Here is a 19,322-nt window from a genome sequence, read left to right as displayed (position 1 = left end):
TTTTTCAAGCTGGGGATCACTTTTTCCATGAAAAAAGCATTATTTTTAACATTATAATCATTTATTGGTCGTTGCTAATTCGGCGGGCAAATTTTGACTCACGTTGTCTATCGTCAGCTGATATGCAGTATCGTCAGCTGATGTGCAGTGTTTCCAAACTTATGAACCGATAAATGCCGCACAAACTATTCACAAAAGGTTTTTAAGCGAAAATTGAAGCTAGACTCTACTTTACGTCCTTATCTGCATGGTGATTGCTTCTTTGCGTTCGCGGTGCGGCACCCGGCATCTCTTCGGGTAAGTACCTTTTTCTTTTTACACTTTCTGTTCACGATAGCCCCACTATCCATTCACGGGATCGAGGTATGCCTACAAAGTTAGGTTAGGCCTGTTAGGTTAGGTTCCATTAGCACTCATTTCACCCCTAAATATGTGCTTCATCATCTAAAAAATTCCCCATTACGTTCAATTGCGCATATCCGGACAACATCGGTTTTTCTCGATTTACTCCTTCAGGAAACTTTTGCTCGCTTTGGGTTTACGTTGTTGAATTCCTTATAAAATAAGCTTTCCAACGATATATGACACGTATTCCTTAGGAAAAGGACGTAAACTAGAGTCTTACCTTACATTGGAAAAAAAACGCTCACACGTCATCTTGTCAAACTTCCGCGTGGTTGCTACACTGTGAGGGGGTTACATAACCGAACGCACGGAACATTTGATTCACGTAGTCGACGGTAATGGCGGCACGAGCTATCGTACAACGGAGATATCGTACAACGGAGATGCATGATTGACGAAAAATACCTTATTTACAGGCAAAATATGTTGCACGATTCTAAAAAACAATTTCCCCGGCTTCAGAAAGTCCTCAAGAACGCAATTCCGTAAGTACTTTCTCGTCTTTTCTCCTGTAAATTTTAAGAAATCCGTCTCCGGCTTATACTATCGTTACCGTAAAGACTTCCTAAAATCTCACAGCAGAAAGTACTTTACACGCAAGCATTTCATGTAACTTTTCGGTTAGTTCTTACGATTACAATGTATAACATATACAGCATGAAAGGCGCGTTGAGTTACATCATCTTTGTTGAGTGCACAGTGTTTACATTTGAAACAACTAAAATATTCTTCCATACGTGTACAGTAAACGTTGTAAAGTATGTATTTAAGCAGCGCCATTGTTTTGTACCTAATAACGTTTTATACGAAACGATATTCCTCTCGGTTCAATAGTTATCGGCTTTTAAAAATGTGAAGTGATGCATTGTTTACATCTCACGCGGCCGCCATTACAACTTCACTCGTGACCTAGAGGTTGCTTCTGATTGGTTACGCTACGAAAAATGCTACGGACCGAGCCTATCCTTGAGAAGTGCCATGAAATATGCCTTGGCAACTGAAATGCCATACAATTTTTCACTTTAGACGGTAGGATTTGGGTCATGGCACCAATGTTAAGAAAAATGCTAAGGAATGTGCTTTCGTCTAAAGCAGGGTTTATACGTTTTTGAAGTAACTAAGTATATAGTTTATGGTAAGGCTATAGAAAAGACTATGGTATGTTGTATCGATAACACATTCTGCTACTTCGTTAAACTGCATTGTTTAGCGGCTGTATGATGTCAAAAACTCCAACCTTTATTATATACCTCCACGATACGAATATGCTATTTTTATTCAAGAATAACATAAGCGACTGGCTACAAATACAGAAGCATAGTATTGACGTTTGCGTACCTTCCACAAGGTACAGAAGTTGTCTGGCGAGAGTCAATTAGACTCCCACCCATCTTGATTCATAAAAAGTTTCAGATCCGAAAAGACAATGAAATTTGTTGTTACCAAAATATTGTGTTACAGCGCTCTGAAGATGACGATGCTTATAATTTGAAAGTCTCCGTATGATGTTTGCTAATACGTAAAGTTGAAGGTCTGGACAGACCCATCCGGCATTATTACCATACAAGTACCTTGTGAAACAGTGGCATTGTTGAACGCGGGAACGACTTGCAGTGTTGGCACCGTTGGGAAGATTTGGGGCACCTGATTGGTGAAGACGGTCGGCTCGTACAGTGACCAGTCTGTCTTGAGGATCGCGGATTGTGCGTCGAAGACCACCTGCGTCGCCGTGCACAGTGCGTACTCTGCATTGTACGTTACGCAGTCGATTTGAAGTCCAGCGGGCTGCGGAGACAGGAAGAACGTGTTGAGAACGTTCTGCAAGGAACGTTCAGTACCCATGAGCAGCTGCGCGATAGCCGTTGCGCGTTCGTTAGCGTTCGGGATAGGAGGGTAGCAAGCCCGATTCTGCGACATGTACGATAGCTGGTGGGTCAGCGACTGTATGTGCTGCGACAGCGACTGTATGCTGTTGGTGTAGTTGTTAATGCTGTACGCATTCATCGGATTCGTCATTATCAGTCCTTGCTGGTTTCTAGAAGCTGCTAGTGAATTGGCGACGCCTGCGATGTTCATACGGAGTTCATCTAAGGAAGAAGCGAGGTTGTTCAATATGAGACCGATGTCCATTTCTGCTTCTGGGAGTTTTTCCGCAAAAGGATCCCAAGATGTTACTGTGTGGTGGTGCTGGTAACTTATTAATAGCAAAAACAACCTAAAAGGCTAATATCCACTGCTGTGGTGCTGTTGGATCCAAAGATACTGCTGTGTTGACTGTTGCTGACTTCTTGGTGACTGCAAAAACAACATGAAGAAGCCAAGGCTGTATTGGACTCGAAGATATTACCGCGTGTTGCTGACTGAAGAGAAAGTCTATACTGGCTACAAAGGCACTGCTGTGTTGCGGATGTTGACTTAATGGAGCACGCTCCAGCTGTCTAGATTGCTGTAACCACTGGAGACAGCAAGAAGGCACCTCTTTGTTGCCAGTTGGCCACATGACGGGCGAACATAGATGGGAGGATTATGGGCGCAGAAAGAAATTTGCGTATGATATTTGCACATTGCACGTCCCAAAACTTGTCGACGTGGTTCTAACTTCGAACATCTGCAAAGAGAATGAAGACTGACATTGACAGTGTTGCCCTTTGTACTAGAATGAAGCTAAAAATCACTATGAAGGGAACTAAACTCGGGAAGGCGCCTACATATGTTCAAAGCTGGATTTGCAACCCATTGCACCAATATTTACTGGATCACGGCCGCCAACGGCCCCATTCGAGGGAGCGTTGACGCTTGAACCAGTGGCGGATCCAGAAATTACAGTTTGGAGGGGTGAATTTTGGTCGGGTTCCTCACTCCATCGAGAATCAATTATAACCTACACTTGCACTGTTTACATAAACAATATATGGTAATGTAAACGCCATACAAGGTAACCTCCATGCTCTACAGAGATTATTATTGTGCAAATATTGTTGGAATAGATGGTTATTATTGTGCAGCGTGTTTCGTTCAAACCTACCACATTTCAATTCATCATTGCTAAAATGTTATGAAACGTAATGGAATGCGAGTGGTACTAGACGAAAAAGAAACTCAAAGAATTTTATTGCATGACCACGAAGTTCACCATTCTCTCACTATGCAGCGCCTTACCTTACCTTACCAATTGGCTCTACAGCTCTGGGTGAGCTTTGGCCTCCTGCACTATCAGCCTCCAAGCATTTCGGTCCAATATCTTCTCCCTCCATCCATGGACTCCCATTCTTTGTAGATCTTGTACGACACTATCCCGCCATCTTAGTTTGGGTCTGCCTCTTCTTCTTGTGGAGTACATTCTCTCATACATGATTCTTCGCGGCATTCTATCCTTATTCATACGTTCTATATGACCCATCCAACTAATTCTTCTGGCTTTAATAAATCTTACTATATCCTTTTGGTTTAAGATGGAATTTATCTCTTCATTGTTTCGACTTCTCCAGAAATCTCCATCCTTGATTGGTCGATATATTTTTCTGATTATTCTTCTTTCAGTTTTCCTTAATTGCTGTTCGTCTTCTACACTCATTGTCCATACCTCAGCATTGTAAGTTATTACCGGTCTAATAAGTGTTTTGTAAATCAATAGTTTGGTATATCTGCTAATTAACTTGCTTTTTAGTAATTGTATGTTGGCATAATATGCTTTGTTCCCTGCATTTATTCTTTCTCTAATTGCATCGTGCATGTTATTTTGGTCATTTATCGTCATTCCAAGATACTTGAAGTTTGTTACCGCTTCAAATTTCTTGTCATCTATTGTAAATTGGTGGTAACGTTTTCCATCTTGCTTTGGAGTCAGCAGTAGGAATTTGGTTTTATTCATGTTTGTTTGTAGCCCAATTTTATTTGCTTCTTCTTCTAATATACTGTATGTTCTCTTTAATTCTTCTTCTGTTCTTGATATTATAACTACGTCGTCGGCATATGCGTTAATTTGGCTGAGTTTCGTAAATATTGTTCCTCTTTTGTCTATTTTGCTTATTATTGCATGTTGTGCTATGTTAAATAAGCATGCAGATAGTCCATCTCCTTGTTTTACACCTGTGTTATATTATGTTAGTTCACCCATATCGCTCCATATTTTGACTTTAAAATATGTGCGTTGCAGTGTCATGTTTGTTAATCTAATCAATTTATTAGGTATTTGTAATTCTGCCATAATTTGTATTAATTTATGTCTTTTAATACTATCAAAAGCACTACGAAAGTCTATGCAGCGCCACAATCACATAAAGCACAATGGCGACTCCGCAGCAACGTGCACAATCTGTATTCTGGTATGCAGAGACCAAACGAATCATTACAGTGCAAAAAAATTACCGGAGAGAATATGGAGGTGAAGCACCTGATGGGAAAACCATTAAGGCATGGTGTGCGATGTTTTTGGCGACTGGAAGTATTAATAAACAATCCGGAGGTTTTCAGATTGGATATTATTCGTGCTACAAACGGTTGGTGTATTAGAGTTCAGTGTAGAGGTGTATTGGTGTTTAGTGCTTCATGTTATAAAATTCTTTGAGATTTTCTTTCGTCTAGTACCACTCGCATTCCATTATGTTCCATAACCTTTTAGCAATGATGAATTGAAATGTGGGAGGTTTGAACGGAACACCCTGTATGTCGATATAATAATTCCTCCCATTGCCACGGTGAACTGAACGATCAGATGAGGAGTGAAAAGTCGACAGCCTTTTGTTTGACAGGGTCAAAGAAGAAGAAGAAGATATGAATAAAGAAAGCAAACAAAACATATTCTCTGAAGGGGTCTCGGAGTCGATCCCTTTCTGAGGTATACTATGCTGTGTTTCGGATCCAAATGTAAACTGTAGGTCCAGTTCTGATTAGTCTATCTTGCGCATCAAGTGGAATTCAATCAAGCCTTTACAAATATTCTCGAACCTGTCAAACGTGGTGAAAATAGACAGAACATTTGTGACTTTAAAAATGGTTGGTTGGTTTGGTGTTTTTAAGTCCACTATATGCACAGTAAGGCTAATTGGGATTGGACCTACAGTTTAAAGTGGGGACAGAACCACTATGTGCCTCCATCGGGTATCAAACCCGGGACCCCTTGATTACAAAGCGACGACGTTACCACTGCCGTCATAGGGGAGGCCCGAGACTTTAAAAATATTTGGCATAATATAATAATACAGTAAAACCTCGGTAATCCGGACTAATGGGGGGATAAGGTGACCGGTTTAACAAAAGTCCTGATTAACTGAAATAACCTAAAAGAACAGTAGAAAGTGCATTAAAACTCCGTTTATAGCAACAAAACACATTTATTATGGTGTATTTAAAGGGCATAGGCCTAAATACACTATACAGTACAGTACAAAGTTTGCGGGGATCAGAATTTCATCAGCTGTTGACTCCCTTTTCTTTGGGAAGTTCTCTTGTTGACTTATAGCCACATTTAAAACCTTGCATTCTATTTTATTTCTTTTTGCCTGTCCGGATTAAGCGTTGTCCGGCTTATCGGGGTCCGGATTAACGAGGTTATACTGTATATCCAAAAGTCTGGATCGTTAACAAAAAGAAACAACGTAAACATTATCTCTGGTTTTCGAGAAATTACATATTAAATGCCACCTGTGATCACAGCCATCATTGGAGGAAGAAGTGTATGAACAGAAGTGATTTTTAAAGTAACCATAGGATTTGTTGTCCGATTTTAAAATCTGAGCTTAGAAACTCGCTTACAAATACGCCCACTCAACCTAACTAAAACACAGTTTAGTTCATTAGATGTGCAATCTAAGGCTTCAATGTAATAAACTCATGAAGTAATAATTTCAGATTTTGTATAACCTAACTCGCTTCTGTCTCTGACTGTACACACACTCACGTATAGTAAATGTCCAATGAAATATGCAGTTTTTCTGTTGATATTTCTTCACTTCCGTGAAAATATTATGATACTCTGTATAGTATGGTAAAGCCATATCCGGCACCCCTCGTGCATAACTAACGGCAAATAGTTCGCGCGGGCAACGCTAGATGGCACACAGAATTGATAGTTCTTCCGCGCGAGCGAAAAACGACCGAACGAGCGGAATACACTCGAACTCTATTAGTACACGTATTTCCGTCATTTGGCTATGGTAGTGGGCCCTCAAATATGAAGTAAAAGACGAAGTGAAATTGAAAAATAAGTGAACACAGTCATCATCTCAAAGATAAAATGCAGTTTTGTATATCTTACCGAGATATGTGAAAATTAAATAGATGATTATGGGCTGAAACTACCTACACTGACATTTTATGTTTCTACGATTATTTCCACATTGAAATGATGTTCGATTGAATGTTGTAACTGTATTTTATTGTTTCGCAGAATATGATTATCATTTTCGGTAAGTGAACACGTACTTGTTGCACTCATACGATATTTATAATTGCTTAGACAGGTCTGTCAGCATGTGTATCCATTTTACGTTTCGGTCTGTAGATATTGCATACTTTCATATATATTGTATTTGAGTCTTGCATAATATACGGAAGTATTATTTAGAATTGTAATTGCCTAGAGTGGTTTCCTTCCATGTATGGGTTTTAGGATGACAGTGCTGCTTATTAAGCTCTGAAATACGGGACGTTGCCACGTTCGAGCATGGTAGATTCGAACGAGTTTGAGCGAGCGAAAGTGGTCCGATGCAGAACTCTAGTCTACACCATGCTTATCGTTATTCTACAACTCCGTCATACCAACATATGAGTGTCCTTCTTGGGTCCCATGGTGGAAGATAGTTCTTTCCCGAATCACCTGTAAATTTAGACATTACCCCATATTTTCCTCACACAAGAAGTGGTAACTATAGTCACCAAGGCTTCTGTGACAATGAACGATTATAAAAGAGACAACAATGCGAGACGACAATCGCATGCTGTTAATTTACGATATTTGTAATAAAACACAAACAAAGCATAGGGGTAGCCTTGATTGTATTTCTAGAGAAGGAATTTTCTCTTCGAGACACCTGCTTACGTGACTCTGGAGTTCGTTCAGCCTCTCATCGCTGAGTTACTGGAGGCGAACTTTTAGATTAAAGGGAAGTGAAGCATAGTGCTTTTCTCACCACATCCGTTATGGGCGGGATTGAGAATGTGTGAAGCCCTATCTCCACACTACTTGTTGACTTCACAGTACTGTGTAATGCACAGTGTACAAAATTATCTTTGCATTTGTAATAAAGCACGAATCATATAAAACATTACATTTCTTTTTCTTAAGTGATCACATAGATATTTCGATTAAAAATTATTAATATGGGACTCGTTCAAAATTTAAAATGGTGAAACAAATAAGTGCGCCAATTCGTTTTTGTTTTTTATGTCGACAAAGAAAATCCTCAGTACAGGGCGGCGACACGAATTTTTAAAAATACCAGTCTTCAATCTCGTTCCATGTGTTTTCTTATAGGTTGAATTTTTGGAATTTTAATTCTCTTTTTTGTCAAAATAATAAGTTAAAGACTTATTCAAACCCGTAAAAGAGTTTTTGGATGCGAATTTCTGTTTAATTTTCCTCCTCTTTCTATTTTCCTCTCTTACTTTCTACTATTTCATCTATTATTTTACTTACGCCTCTCTCTCTCTCTCTCTCTCTCTCTCTCTCTCTCTCTCTCTCTCTCTCTCTCTCTCTCTCTCTCTCTCTCTCTCTCTCTCTATTTTACTAAAACCACTACGTATGAGTACATATGTATTGTTAGAGCCTAACACATATATTTCTGCCGTGCGATGCGCGACACAACTCAAGAAGTAGTGTTGCTAATGGAGCAGATAGAAAAATCGCTGCAGTGCGCCGATGCACAGCTGTTACGTACAACAAGAAAATTAGAGAATTCAGGTCTATCTAACGTTGAGTTTTAAACGTCATGCATTATACCAGAATTAGGATTAATATGTACTAACATGTGGCTTTGTATGAAGCTACATACATATGCTGCAAAGAAGACTTCTTCATACTGATTCCTTATTTGAGTGATTTCAAACAAAATAAACACTTTATTATTTTCCATTGCATTAATGCACTGGTGGCGTTCTGACTGTTCAGTCCGAAAACCACTCTACATTGGTACTGAACTGCAACGACCGACACTAACACTGCTTTGAGAAATAATAACATGCGAACGTATTAAACCGCGACAATTGGATCACAACACTCCTCCTCAAGCAGTGTTATTGCGTCTCTGTGATCGGCGACAGTCGGTTGCCTTTGTTGTACATTTACAAACGATGCCGGCTTCCACAACAATAATAAGTACATATACTGCCTCTAGACTATAAGCTGCGCGTCTTTTTTTTCTATGAACTTGTCGCCCATCAAAGCATGTCAATTTTAACACAGAAAACAATATGCATCGCATTATGCAATTCCTACAAGAACACGTGCCGGAGCCAAGAGTTGAAATGCTCATGGAGCCACATAATTGATTTCTTTTGAACAATTCCAAAATTATGAAATATGAATAATTTGTAAATTTCCCGAACTTGGCTATGCAAGGTTTTTGATTTCAACTTTGACAGAACTGAAGGCATTATGGAATTTAACGTTCATTAAGAAACACACACTTTCACATATACACACGCAATACACGCACACAACATCAAACCGGTCTGAAATAAAAATATGGTGCTTCGAATCCAACAAAACTCACCGTCACTTTACCTGCCTTTCTCCTTCAGTGACAGAAATAGTGCTTCATTATTACAGTTGGCAACACTAGTTACTAGCTAACCAATGAACATGCACTGCATAAAAGAAGCAACCACTTCGTCATGTTATATTGCCACATTACCGCAGGGGGTGCTCGTTCGGCGGCGCAGATCGTATGCGCAGTTGTCCGTGGATGCATGACGTCACCATCGAAACACTCGGCACGGAAAAGGCTGGTTCCTCATGCAAATATTGAGAAATTTGACAACGAATATCTTCTAAAATATAGTAGCAAGGGAAAAGTTACAACTTTTGCTGTTAAGATTCATCCTTTCTAATCAATTTATCACAAAGTTGATTCAAATGTGTAAAATGGTTTTCAAGAAATCGTGTTACGAAGGAACCCCTGTTTTGTTCTCTCCAGGCTTCCAATGTAAGGGAGTTTTAACTTAAGCGCGTTGGATTTCTTTTTGCTCTATGTTTTGAAATAAGATTATTTTGTTCTTGTCAACTGAAATCATGCCTAAATGCTATGGAAAGCTGTGAAAACTATTATCAGAAAACTAACGGAAGAAATCTAAAATATCACAGCTTGATTGATATAAAAAAATGCGAGATTGCCCATTTTTGTGAAAAAGGCATTCTGCGAGATCTAAAAGAAGAACTATATAATATTGTATGTAAATGTAAAGGTGTAATAAACGTGACTGCTTCCCAGGCACGTATCCAAGGGGGGGGCTTAGGGGGCTCAAGCCCCCCCCCAAACGTTTTCGGTTTACACTAGATAAAATGAGATTTTTTGTTTCTTGTGGTGTCAAATAAAATAATGTGACGTTAATTTAAGGAGAGAAATAATTATCTAGGCAAGACGGAGAATATTCTATAACCCTGTTATTGGTAACAGCTCGTATCCAAGGTGGGAATCAGGGGGCTCAAGCCCCCCCTTCAGAAAATTTTCAGTTTACGCTAGTTAAAATTAGGTTTTTGGCTTCTTGAATAATATGGTGATAATTTGAGAGAGATAATTATCTAGGCAAGACGGAGAATGTTCTATAAGCCTGTTATTGTTAACAGCGCGTATCCAAGGTAGGGATCAGGTGGTTCGAGGCCCCCGCCCTGCTCCCCAAGGAAATTTTTCAGTTTACATTGATAGAATTAGGTTTTTGACTTCTTGAATAATGTGACGATAATTTAAGGAAAGGAATAATTATCGAGACAAGACGGAGAATGTTCTATAACCCTGTTATTGTTAATAGTACGTATCCAAGGTGGGAATCAGGTGTCTCGAGCCCCCTCCCCCAGGACAGTTTTCATTTTACACTAGATAAAATTCTGTTTTTGTCTTCTTGAATAATGTGACGATAATTTTAGGAGAGAAATACTTATCAAGGCAAGACGGAGAATGTTCTATAACCCTGTTGTTGATAATATTGCACGTAAACTTTTCTTACGCTTTCGGTGTTGTCGTAGCGAACTTGAACACTATGTAGAAGAGACTTGTCAGCATTTGGAAGCTGCACAACAAAGGTAGCGCCGCAGGTAGGGCGATTCGGATTCATTGTAATTTTTTAATCTCTGGAAAGCGCGAGAGGGAAAGTTCTTGAAAAAGAGAAGGAGTCGAGCTACTGGCAATATTTACGAATCATGATATCTGCGAAACGTTCTATAATATAATTGAGGATATTAATACGCGGCTTCAATTTCCTGGTTGATCTGTACAACAGAAGAGGTGGAGACTTCAGAGGTAAGTGTGACAATTCATACAGTCGATTAGTGATCAGTCAGTGTCAATTGGTTGCTTTATAAGATCTAGTGATTCGAAAATGAAATGGACTAAATACCGTAAAGTAACGAAGTCTACGACTAGTTCCAGTTCGGTCCCAAAGCTAAAGACATTGACGACAGCGGAACTTCGAGTAGTGCTACGAGTAGTTCGGGTCGAAAGACGAAGAGATCGAAGGTCTCTCTCTCTAAAGTGAATATTTCGGCAGTATCGGGCTGGGCATTGGAGCGATTTATTAAAAAAGAAATAAGCTGCACAGATCAACTGAAAATCAAAGTTTTGAGTGATGATTTGGTTGTGCCAGGATCAAATTTTGTGTATGCAGTCCGAGGATTTTGGCATAAAAAATACTTTTGTTTAAGGCTACTGCGTTCGACACACACTCAACAGACAATTTTGAACACTTGCGAATGCTTAGGCCTGAATATGAACAATTTGGTGGGTTTCGGCTTTTATAAGAGCTGCATACATGGGAAGACAAGACACATTAGTGGTGTTCAGGCTCGAATGAGAGAGAAATATTCGTGAACTGTCTGCGTCCAGTTCCCAGCACACAGTTTGAATCTCGCGTTGTCGAGTGGATTGTGCATTCCGTGCATGAGTAACACCTTCGTAAAACTACTTCTGGTACATAGATGTTTTGATGCCTGATGAGAAGAAATGGACAAACACACATACTGAGATGGTTCCGGCACACAATATTAATGCATGGAAACAGAGTAGTTGAGTGGTAGAAAATGTCCCGATTTCACGTTCTGATTAAAATGACAGCCTTAAACAGTGACGACGATTTAGGAGATCGTTGCTCCCCATTCTTTTGCCTCCACACTATCACACTATGGCCTCTTAATGCTTGTCTCCTTGTCCACCCCCCCCCCCCATTTTGGAACCCAATTGCCACCACTGGCCTTAAACATACAATTGTGATACCCCTTTAAAAAATGGTGTTCAGCCGCCGCCCCGAAAGGAATTCCTGGATACGTGCCTGTTGCTTCCCGTAAAATATCACTGCACTCTCCACGTTCTTCTTCTTCTGTCTTTTCTTTGGCGCCGTCAATAGCTTCAACACGTTGTTTTTTATATATATATTTGTCACATATTTGTTTTAATTACTATTCTGCTCGTTCCGCCACCTGAATGCAGCAGCTACGGCTCAAAGGGCAGTGTAGTTACACCGGAAGAAGGCTCGGAAATGGCAGGCTTCAGAAGTTAACTCATCCAAATTAAATTAAACAGCTATATGCTCTCTCTAAATTTAAATCATAGTTCACAAATAATTTGATTAAAAGTTTTAAAAGTATCTGTTTTATTTAATAGCGTATTAATTGGTGCATTCTTCTCCAGCATAGCCATAGGCAGTGACCACACTACGGAAAGGGGGGGGGGGCAGGAACGTCCCCCAATTCTCGTTCGACAATTTCTCTCTCTCTCTCTTATCTGCCCCCAGTAAAACGACAAAATAAATAAATGAATGAATTCTCTTTTAGCCAAAATATGCATTTTTGTGTCGTATGTAACGGAATAATAAAAATGATTGCCCCGGGAAAATATGATTTACCCCTCCATCTTTACTATTGCGCTGTCACTAGTTACAACATATTTTGATTTCTATTGTTCCCACATATTTATTTTAATTTTAGTATTGTGAATCATATTCCACTGTGTTACCTCACGTAGCCCCCCCCCCCCACACACACACACACAAACACGTACGACTTCAGTTGTAAGTTTTAGACTAAGCTTGTCAAATGTCCACTTATATCTTTGTATTCTTGAGCCATTTTAAAAAAATCATTTCACCCCTTCTTCTGGACTATTTCTTAGGAATGTTTTCCCACTGGAAGCCCCTTTGCAGATCGAGATCCGGGGCTATAGCCTTCCCAAGCCAGCGTCCCCTTTAAATGCTCTCTTGGCCTCATGAAAGACAAATATATGTATTTCTACGAAATATTAATTTGACTTGGCAGTTTCTCTTTTCGAACAGGAATAAGTTTTAAATTTTAATAGCTTATAAATTTACACTATCAATTTTGAGTAAAGGTTTTGCGTAACCCTAAAAGTACATTTAGAGACTGCAAGGTCAACTCTCGATATTTCAGATATATTAATAATTTTCATCACAACGTCTTGTAATAATTATTTGTTACTTCAATAACCTCCTCGCAAATGTTTCTCGCATATTAAAACATAGATGTCAATTTCTGTTTATTTCCTTGTAATGCTGACCTCCGTAGCGAAGTGGTTAGCACAACGCTTTACGATGCCAAGGGCCCCCAGGTTCGAATCCCCGCCCGGGCATGGGTCTACTTTCCTTTCTTCAATTTCATCATATCATCACGCATCCTCATCTTTGCGATTAGCCATATGTGACAGATAAGCGAAGTAAAATAAACTAAGTCTATTAATCAATTATTTTTTTAAACTCTTTAATTCTTCTTTAGCATGCCACGTTTTTGTTAAAATTATATTACGATTTGTAAAATGACGAAATTCTAAAGGAGAACACGCAACTTTCTTTGTAGCGCATCGGTCAGAAAGTTTCAGGAACAAGGATTTTCAAAATACATTTTTTCACATGTACTTTGCCCCCTTTTAAAAGTAGCGCGTTTTCAATTATGTTACTAATCATTAAAAGGATGCCTCGATACCATCTTGGAGGATGACAATTATTATTTTCCCCCTCCTAAAAGTAATAATATACTTTAGCTCTCTGAATCTCCCATATAAATGCTAGGGGCCGTCTGCTTCAGCCGAGCTCACTGCTTCTCCGGTGACGTCACGCGTTCGTGCAAGATCGGCAATCTTCGGATGGCTTTACCTAATCTCTATATTCCTTGACATTACCGTCCCTGCCGAACGGTGTGAACCGCGTGCTGGAGCGCTATTCAATTGTTTACAATTATGTTTGCGTGAGTGTGTCCAGGAATGGAATGACAATATGGCAACAATGGCGAAGGTTGGCGAGCAGTGTAGAACGAAAATTGGTATGTGTGGATCGACAAAGATATGTGTGATACACTCTACACACACCCGATCCTTTGAAAATTTTCTTTGTGCGCCCATGTATGCTATGCCCTTGAAAAAGAGATGAATAAGTAGAAATGAATAATGGTTCCTGTAGAATAAATGGCCTCATTGATCTCTTTGGTAGATATATGAATCACGCCAGAGTCATTTCGTACTGAGATGAAACGGTGAATAAGGATTTATAAGATCAGGAAAGTAAACACCATACTTTGCAGAACGAACTAACTATTCATCATGGATTCCTCGCCGAAGTTGGACAGTACAAGGTCATACCATAGGAGTGCAACCTATTATCTAGTGGTCGGGGACTTTGCGTCTAGCACGTAAAGTTTCGTAGCACAGTAGTTTATACCCCTCCCTCCTCCTCTCTCCTCAAAAATAAAATGTGCGAACTCCTTACTGGTGGTACGCAGTGGCGTCGATAAGGGGCGGATTAGTCGCCTCCCCATACACACACTTTTGCCCCCGCACTATGTTAAACCAAGGGAAAGTAAACTATCCATAGCCCCCTAGTGTTGGCAACTTGCCCCCTCCCCCCAGTTTTGGAACCCAATCGCTGCCACTGATGGAATTACGTATATATGCACTTCATCGCGCATTAAATACGAAATATTAACGGAACAAATCTCAGAATTCCTTGAAGACATTTGTATTTACTCTTTTGAGTTTTTCGTACACATTTTGCACAAATAGTCTAATCGGGACTGGGCCTACAGTTTAAAGTTGGATCTGAATCACTATGCTTCCACTGATTATCGAACCTTTGATCATAAGCTGAGGACGTTATCACTACGCCATCGGAGAGCCTTTACATTTTTGAGTTTAGCAGAATAAAACTTCTTGTTTTGTTTTGTAATTGGCTTTTCACTCAGACAAGTATAATTCTTCCCGCTTATTGTTATTAATTGTTGATGATATTCACCCATAGAGGAATTCGTGCTATGTTCGCTCCAGGATGTCCGTTTTCACTTACTCCACAACAGTTAAGATGTGACTTTTCAGCTCATCACAGAGTTGGGGTAACGGTAGCAGGTACACAGCACCTTGGCGTATTCCCAGAATACAATCCGGTGACTGAGGAGGCCCATAAAGAAAACCTGGGGGTAACGCTGCGGGTATACACTAGCGCATAAAAAATGTGAAAGTGTGCGCTCGTGGTATATGTACGGTGCCACGAGCGCACAACATCCAATGCTGCGTTGCCACATCTATGATTGTGTAATGGCTGGCCTGTGTAGAGGATCATTTCATTGCATAAAAAGTCAAATATCAAGGAGCATTACACATGTTTATTATAACAAAACTTTCATGAATACAATGAATGACTTTGTTTGTAATTACTTAAGTACTCGTAAAACACTGGTATGTGGCGAATAAAACTGGTTATGTTAGGTTAGGTTAGGTTAGGCAACGTGGCAACATCGCCATGAATTTTGTGCGCTGGTGGCATACATTTTTAACCACAAGCGCACGCAGCCTTTTGTTTGTGCGTTCCCGGCCTACGGCCAACGCTGCGGAGCAAAAGACAGCCGGCACGTGGTGCTGATCACACAACCTCCACAGATGGCCGAGATTGTGAATGTGTGGGACCATACCTCTACAACTTCGCATTAGCCTTCATGACATGTTGCGATGCAAAGGGACTTTATCTTGTCTTCTCAAATTATTTAATACGTACGTGTGTGTGTTTGTGTAAGTCTGTCCGTGTTGTGTTGTGTGTGTCCAATCTAGTCAATATATCATCCTGTTTACATCACAAAAACATCCAGAAAATGTTAAAAACTAGTCCAAAAGATGTTCTTTTCATATCTAAATAATGCCCAGATAAGATCCAAATGTATTCTACAAAATGTACTTTTCGTATCCAAACAAGTTCCACAGTAAGTACAAAAAAATGTCTAAATCAAAGCAAAATGTTCATATAATGTCCCATTTGATGGCAAAACATGTCCTAAAGTGGATATCTCCTGGATATCATGTATGCGGACAAATGGTTATCCAGGGGACATCCAATGGATGTCTATTAGATATTCCTGGATATCTATGGGATATCCAGAACTTCTGACACGAATATCCAAGGGATATCCAGAACTTCCGACACGAATATCCAAGGGATATCCATCCAATGGATGTCTTTTGGACATTTGTGTGCTGTATGGGTTCATATTTTATTTACACACTATTTTATGTAATGTTTCAGATCTGTAAGTGACTACATGTCTCAGAAGACTACAAGCTTAGAAAATAAGTCTTAACCGTGCCAGCGTAAGTTTTACTTGGGAGCCCCGCCCCTTTCCCTTAATGACGTACTTGAGAACTTAACTTTTCCTCTAGACCGAAACTTCTTGTGAGAATATTTCAGAAACTCTTGGAAAATTATTTCCGTCAAAGTAAAGGAAAACCTTCGGCCAAATGTATGCAACCGAAAGTCAGAAAGAAGTGACTAGATCTTCCTCTAAAACACATCTGGCGAAATTATGAATTATCAAGATTAACTACGGAAGCTTTTAACCAATAGTACTAATCCTTGTATGCGCGTTTCACCTTAAAATCCCTTCTAACTCGTCTGCAAAATTAATTAAATTGGCGTCGCATAGGAACTTGTCCATCTGGATGTAACTTCGCTTGCTAGTTAGGTAGATAATTGTCTGAGAAGTTTATGCAACAAGGAAGCTCCGAAACCGCATGGACTGATTCACTCTTTGCGAGCCGTGTCCGCCTAAGAGAATCGATTCTTTTGATTCGTTTGAATCGATTTTGTACTCGGATCATTAATTCCACGGTTGCCAGGTTTGGGTGGAAGTTACTCAAAACTTCACGGAGCTGAGTTGGTTAATTAAAAATTCGCCATTCACCTAGTCCCGTTCTGCATATACGAGCCGTTATGTGCCCTGTTTCCAACACCCTGAAAGATCGATTCAAGTAGAGGAGTTGAATGAATTGGGTAAATGGAGTCTAATTCTGAGTTTGTACGATAAATTCCGAGTCTATTCATTTGGGCATTGATTGTATAACATAACCAGATGTCGGGCGCATCTGGTACTGGCCTCTAACACGACCAGTGTTGCCAGTACACCTCGTAAATTCGAAAAACCACACTCTTTTTATGAATGTGCCGTAATTAATCCCATGATGCATAAACTGCGGAAAAAAATATTTATTTTATCAGTTAGATAAATACCCACAGATACACATCGAAAAATTTTGCAAGCGTCTCCACAGTTGTCTTTTATTCATGCTTGTTTTCACTTAGTGAAAAACTTTTTTACACCTTAGTAAATTGTTTCGCATACTGAACGTTCATGTAGAGTTAATTGTTTGTGCTCCCCTGTGCATTGCATCACACCATGAAGTGGGTGTGGTGTTAGGGCCCAACACTTTCTTGATCACTGCCGAAGGTGGGGTTGATGTGATGAGCGCCACGCCCCTTGCCCCCTTTACCCCCACCCACGAGTTTCCTCCAGGTACCCACTTTATACGAGGCTGGGTTGGCGCCGGAGGCATCTGAACAGGTGAAAAAAATCCCCGTGTTCCTCTGCCGGGGAACGAACCCAGGTCTCTCGCATGGTAGTCAGACGCAGAGGGCTGCATATCGGCCAGAATCGCTTACTAGGCCCGCCTGGCTGGTCGGGCGGGCGAGTAAAACTATATACCTGAGTTTTGACCCGTCAAGCATCGAAAGCCCACGGGTAACTGGAAGGCCTGGCAAGACGAAGCTCGCTTATCTTCAGCGAACGCTCATTCCGGTTTTGTACCGTCTCCAGATACATGAGTCACGCAGTCACCGTTGCCAACTTTTAGATTCTAAACTGTTCTAGGAGCACTTAAAATGTTCATCACTTTTATCAATTTGAAATTGCAGACATTTATTCCTTGCTAGAAAACATTTGTATCACTCACACCCAGTGGCGGCGATTGGGTTCCAAAACTAGAGGGCCAAGGTGCAAAAGTGGGGGGGGGCAAGGACAGTTTAATTTCCCTTGATACATGAGGTTAGCGTGGTGCAAAAGTTTCAAAAAGTCGGGGGGAGGCAACTGCACTCTCTCGGCCCCTCCCCTAATTGCCGCCACTGCTGACACCTGTAAAGGAGTACGAACCAAGTTTTGTAAAAAAGTGCCATCGTAAATATTTTGGACTTTGTGTTACTGGTGGTTGTTCTACATTATACTTTTGAGGGGGGGGTGCTCCCCTATAGCGCAGTGGTAGTGTCGTCGCCTTGTAATCAAGGGGTACCGGGTTCGATACCCGGTGGAGGCACATGGTGGTTCGAATCCCACTTTAAACTGTAGGTCCAGTCCCGATTAGCCTTATTGTGCATAAATTGACCAAATAAATGAATCAATCAATCAAACAGATTTTCTCTCTGGTGTAATTTTGCCAATTCTGATATCTACAAATTTCTTGTGTACATTATTCTGTAATTTTATTTAAAGTGATTTCAATAAGTGATTTTTTTTAAAAATAGAATTCCCCAATTTAAATTTTGATTTAAATCAAACCACCTTGCTTAACAGAAAGCTGGCTTCTGGGCAGCGAATGATACTTTTACATTAGATCTTGTCCTTTCTCGTTCAAGAGTGAGATTACTGAGTCCGGTAAATTTGGGCTGAATCATGCCATTCGACACTACCTTCCAGAAGTTTTTCCTAAGTTTCAATTTTGAGAAAGTTCCGTTTTCGTGGTTGTTACTTGAAGAGTAGGGAAAAAAACAGAAGGCGGTACAGGATACAGAGAACACTGGAAGCTAGTGTAGAGCTATCAAGGAGAAGAAACTTTGCCAAAGCACTTGATTTCAGATTTAAGCACATTCCTGAAACGTAAAACTTTATCAGGATATTCTGAAGATAAATCATCTTCGTGCCCGTTACAGAGGGCAATAGCTGCATCTGTAGGAAGGAAGGAAGAACTACTAATATAATCCATACCCTTCCTCAGTTTAAAACACCGGGAGCATTTAAATGCCCCATACTTTGCTCCGTGGCAGTTTGAGGTGCTTTATCATTAACATATTAAAATCGTGTAGGCTATGCAAGGTCACGAGACAGAAGAAAAGCCAAGACAAAGCGCTTTCTATTCAAGAAAATAATAATTGGATAAAATTGTCCAAGCAATTTTTGCGTTAATGTTTCACATGAGAAATGAGAATTGTTTTGACTTTTTTGGGACCCCTTAGGCTTAGAGCTCCCGCCCGCCTCTGATTTGACGTATTCATTCAAATTATAACGTTAAACTAGAATATAAAGCCAGATAAAAAAAAATGTTTTTATTTTATTGCCCAAAAAAATTTGCCTTTTCTATCTTTCTCACTTCCATTTATTACGTATTTTCGTATCAACCTCATAGGACGCGAGGCCCAGGGTGGTCGCCCACTTCGCTCACCCCTTGCTACGCCAATGG

The 19,322-nt window shown here is 40.1% G+C and overlaps 1 protein-coding gene across 1 annotated transcript; it reads right to left on the bottom strand.

Annotated features, from left to right (window-relative positions):
• Positions 1–1,784: 1,784 nt before the first annotated feature.
• Positions 1,785–7,290, bottom strand: LOC145980080 (uncharacterized). Its single transcript, XM_083113077.1, has 2 exons — positions 7,165–7,290; positions 1,785–3,013 (listed from the first exon to the last, which is right to left on the bottom strand). The coding sequence occupies exon 2, from the start codon at positions 2,533–2,535 to the stop codon at positions 1,918–1,920; it is 618 nt and encodes a 205-aa protein (XP_082969203.1). The 5' UTR covers positions 2,536–3,013; positions 7,165–7,290; the 3' UTR covers positions 1,785–1,917.
• Between the last annotated feature and the right edge of the window lie 12,032 nt (positions 7,291–19,322).

This window comes from Lepisma saccharinum, chromosome 27 (assembly GCF_977018435.1).
Source record: "Lepisma saccharinum chromosome 27, izLepSacc3.1, whole genome shotgun sequence".
Taxonomy (NCBI): domain Eukaryota; kingdom Metazoa; phylum Arthropoda; class Insecta; order Zygentoma; family Lepismatidae; genus Lepisma; species Lepisma saccharinum.
The sequence above is the reverse complement of the archived record's forward strand: the minus strand, read 5'-3'. Positions and strand labels throughout refer to the sequence as shown.

Excerpts from the sequence above, each read along its gene's own strand:
- LOC145980080 (XM_083113077.1), bottom strand. The coding sequence starts at position 2,535 with ATGGACATCGGTCTCATATTGAACAACCTCGCTTCTTCCTTAGATGAA.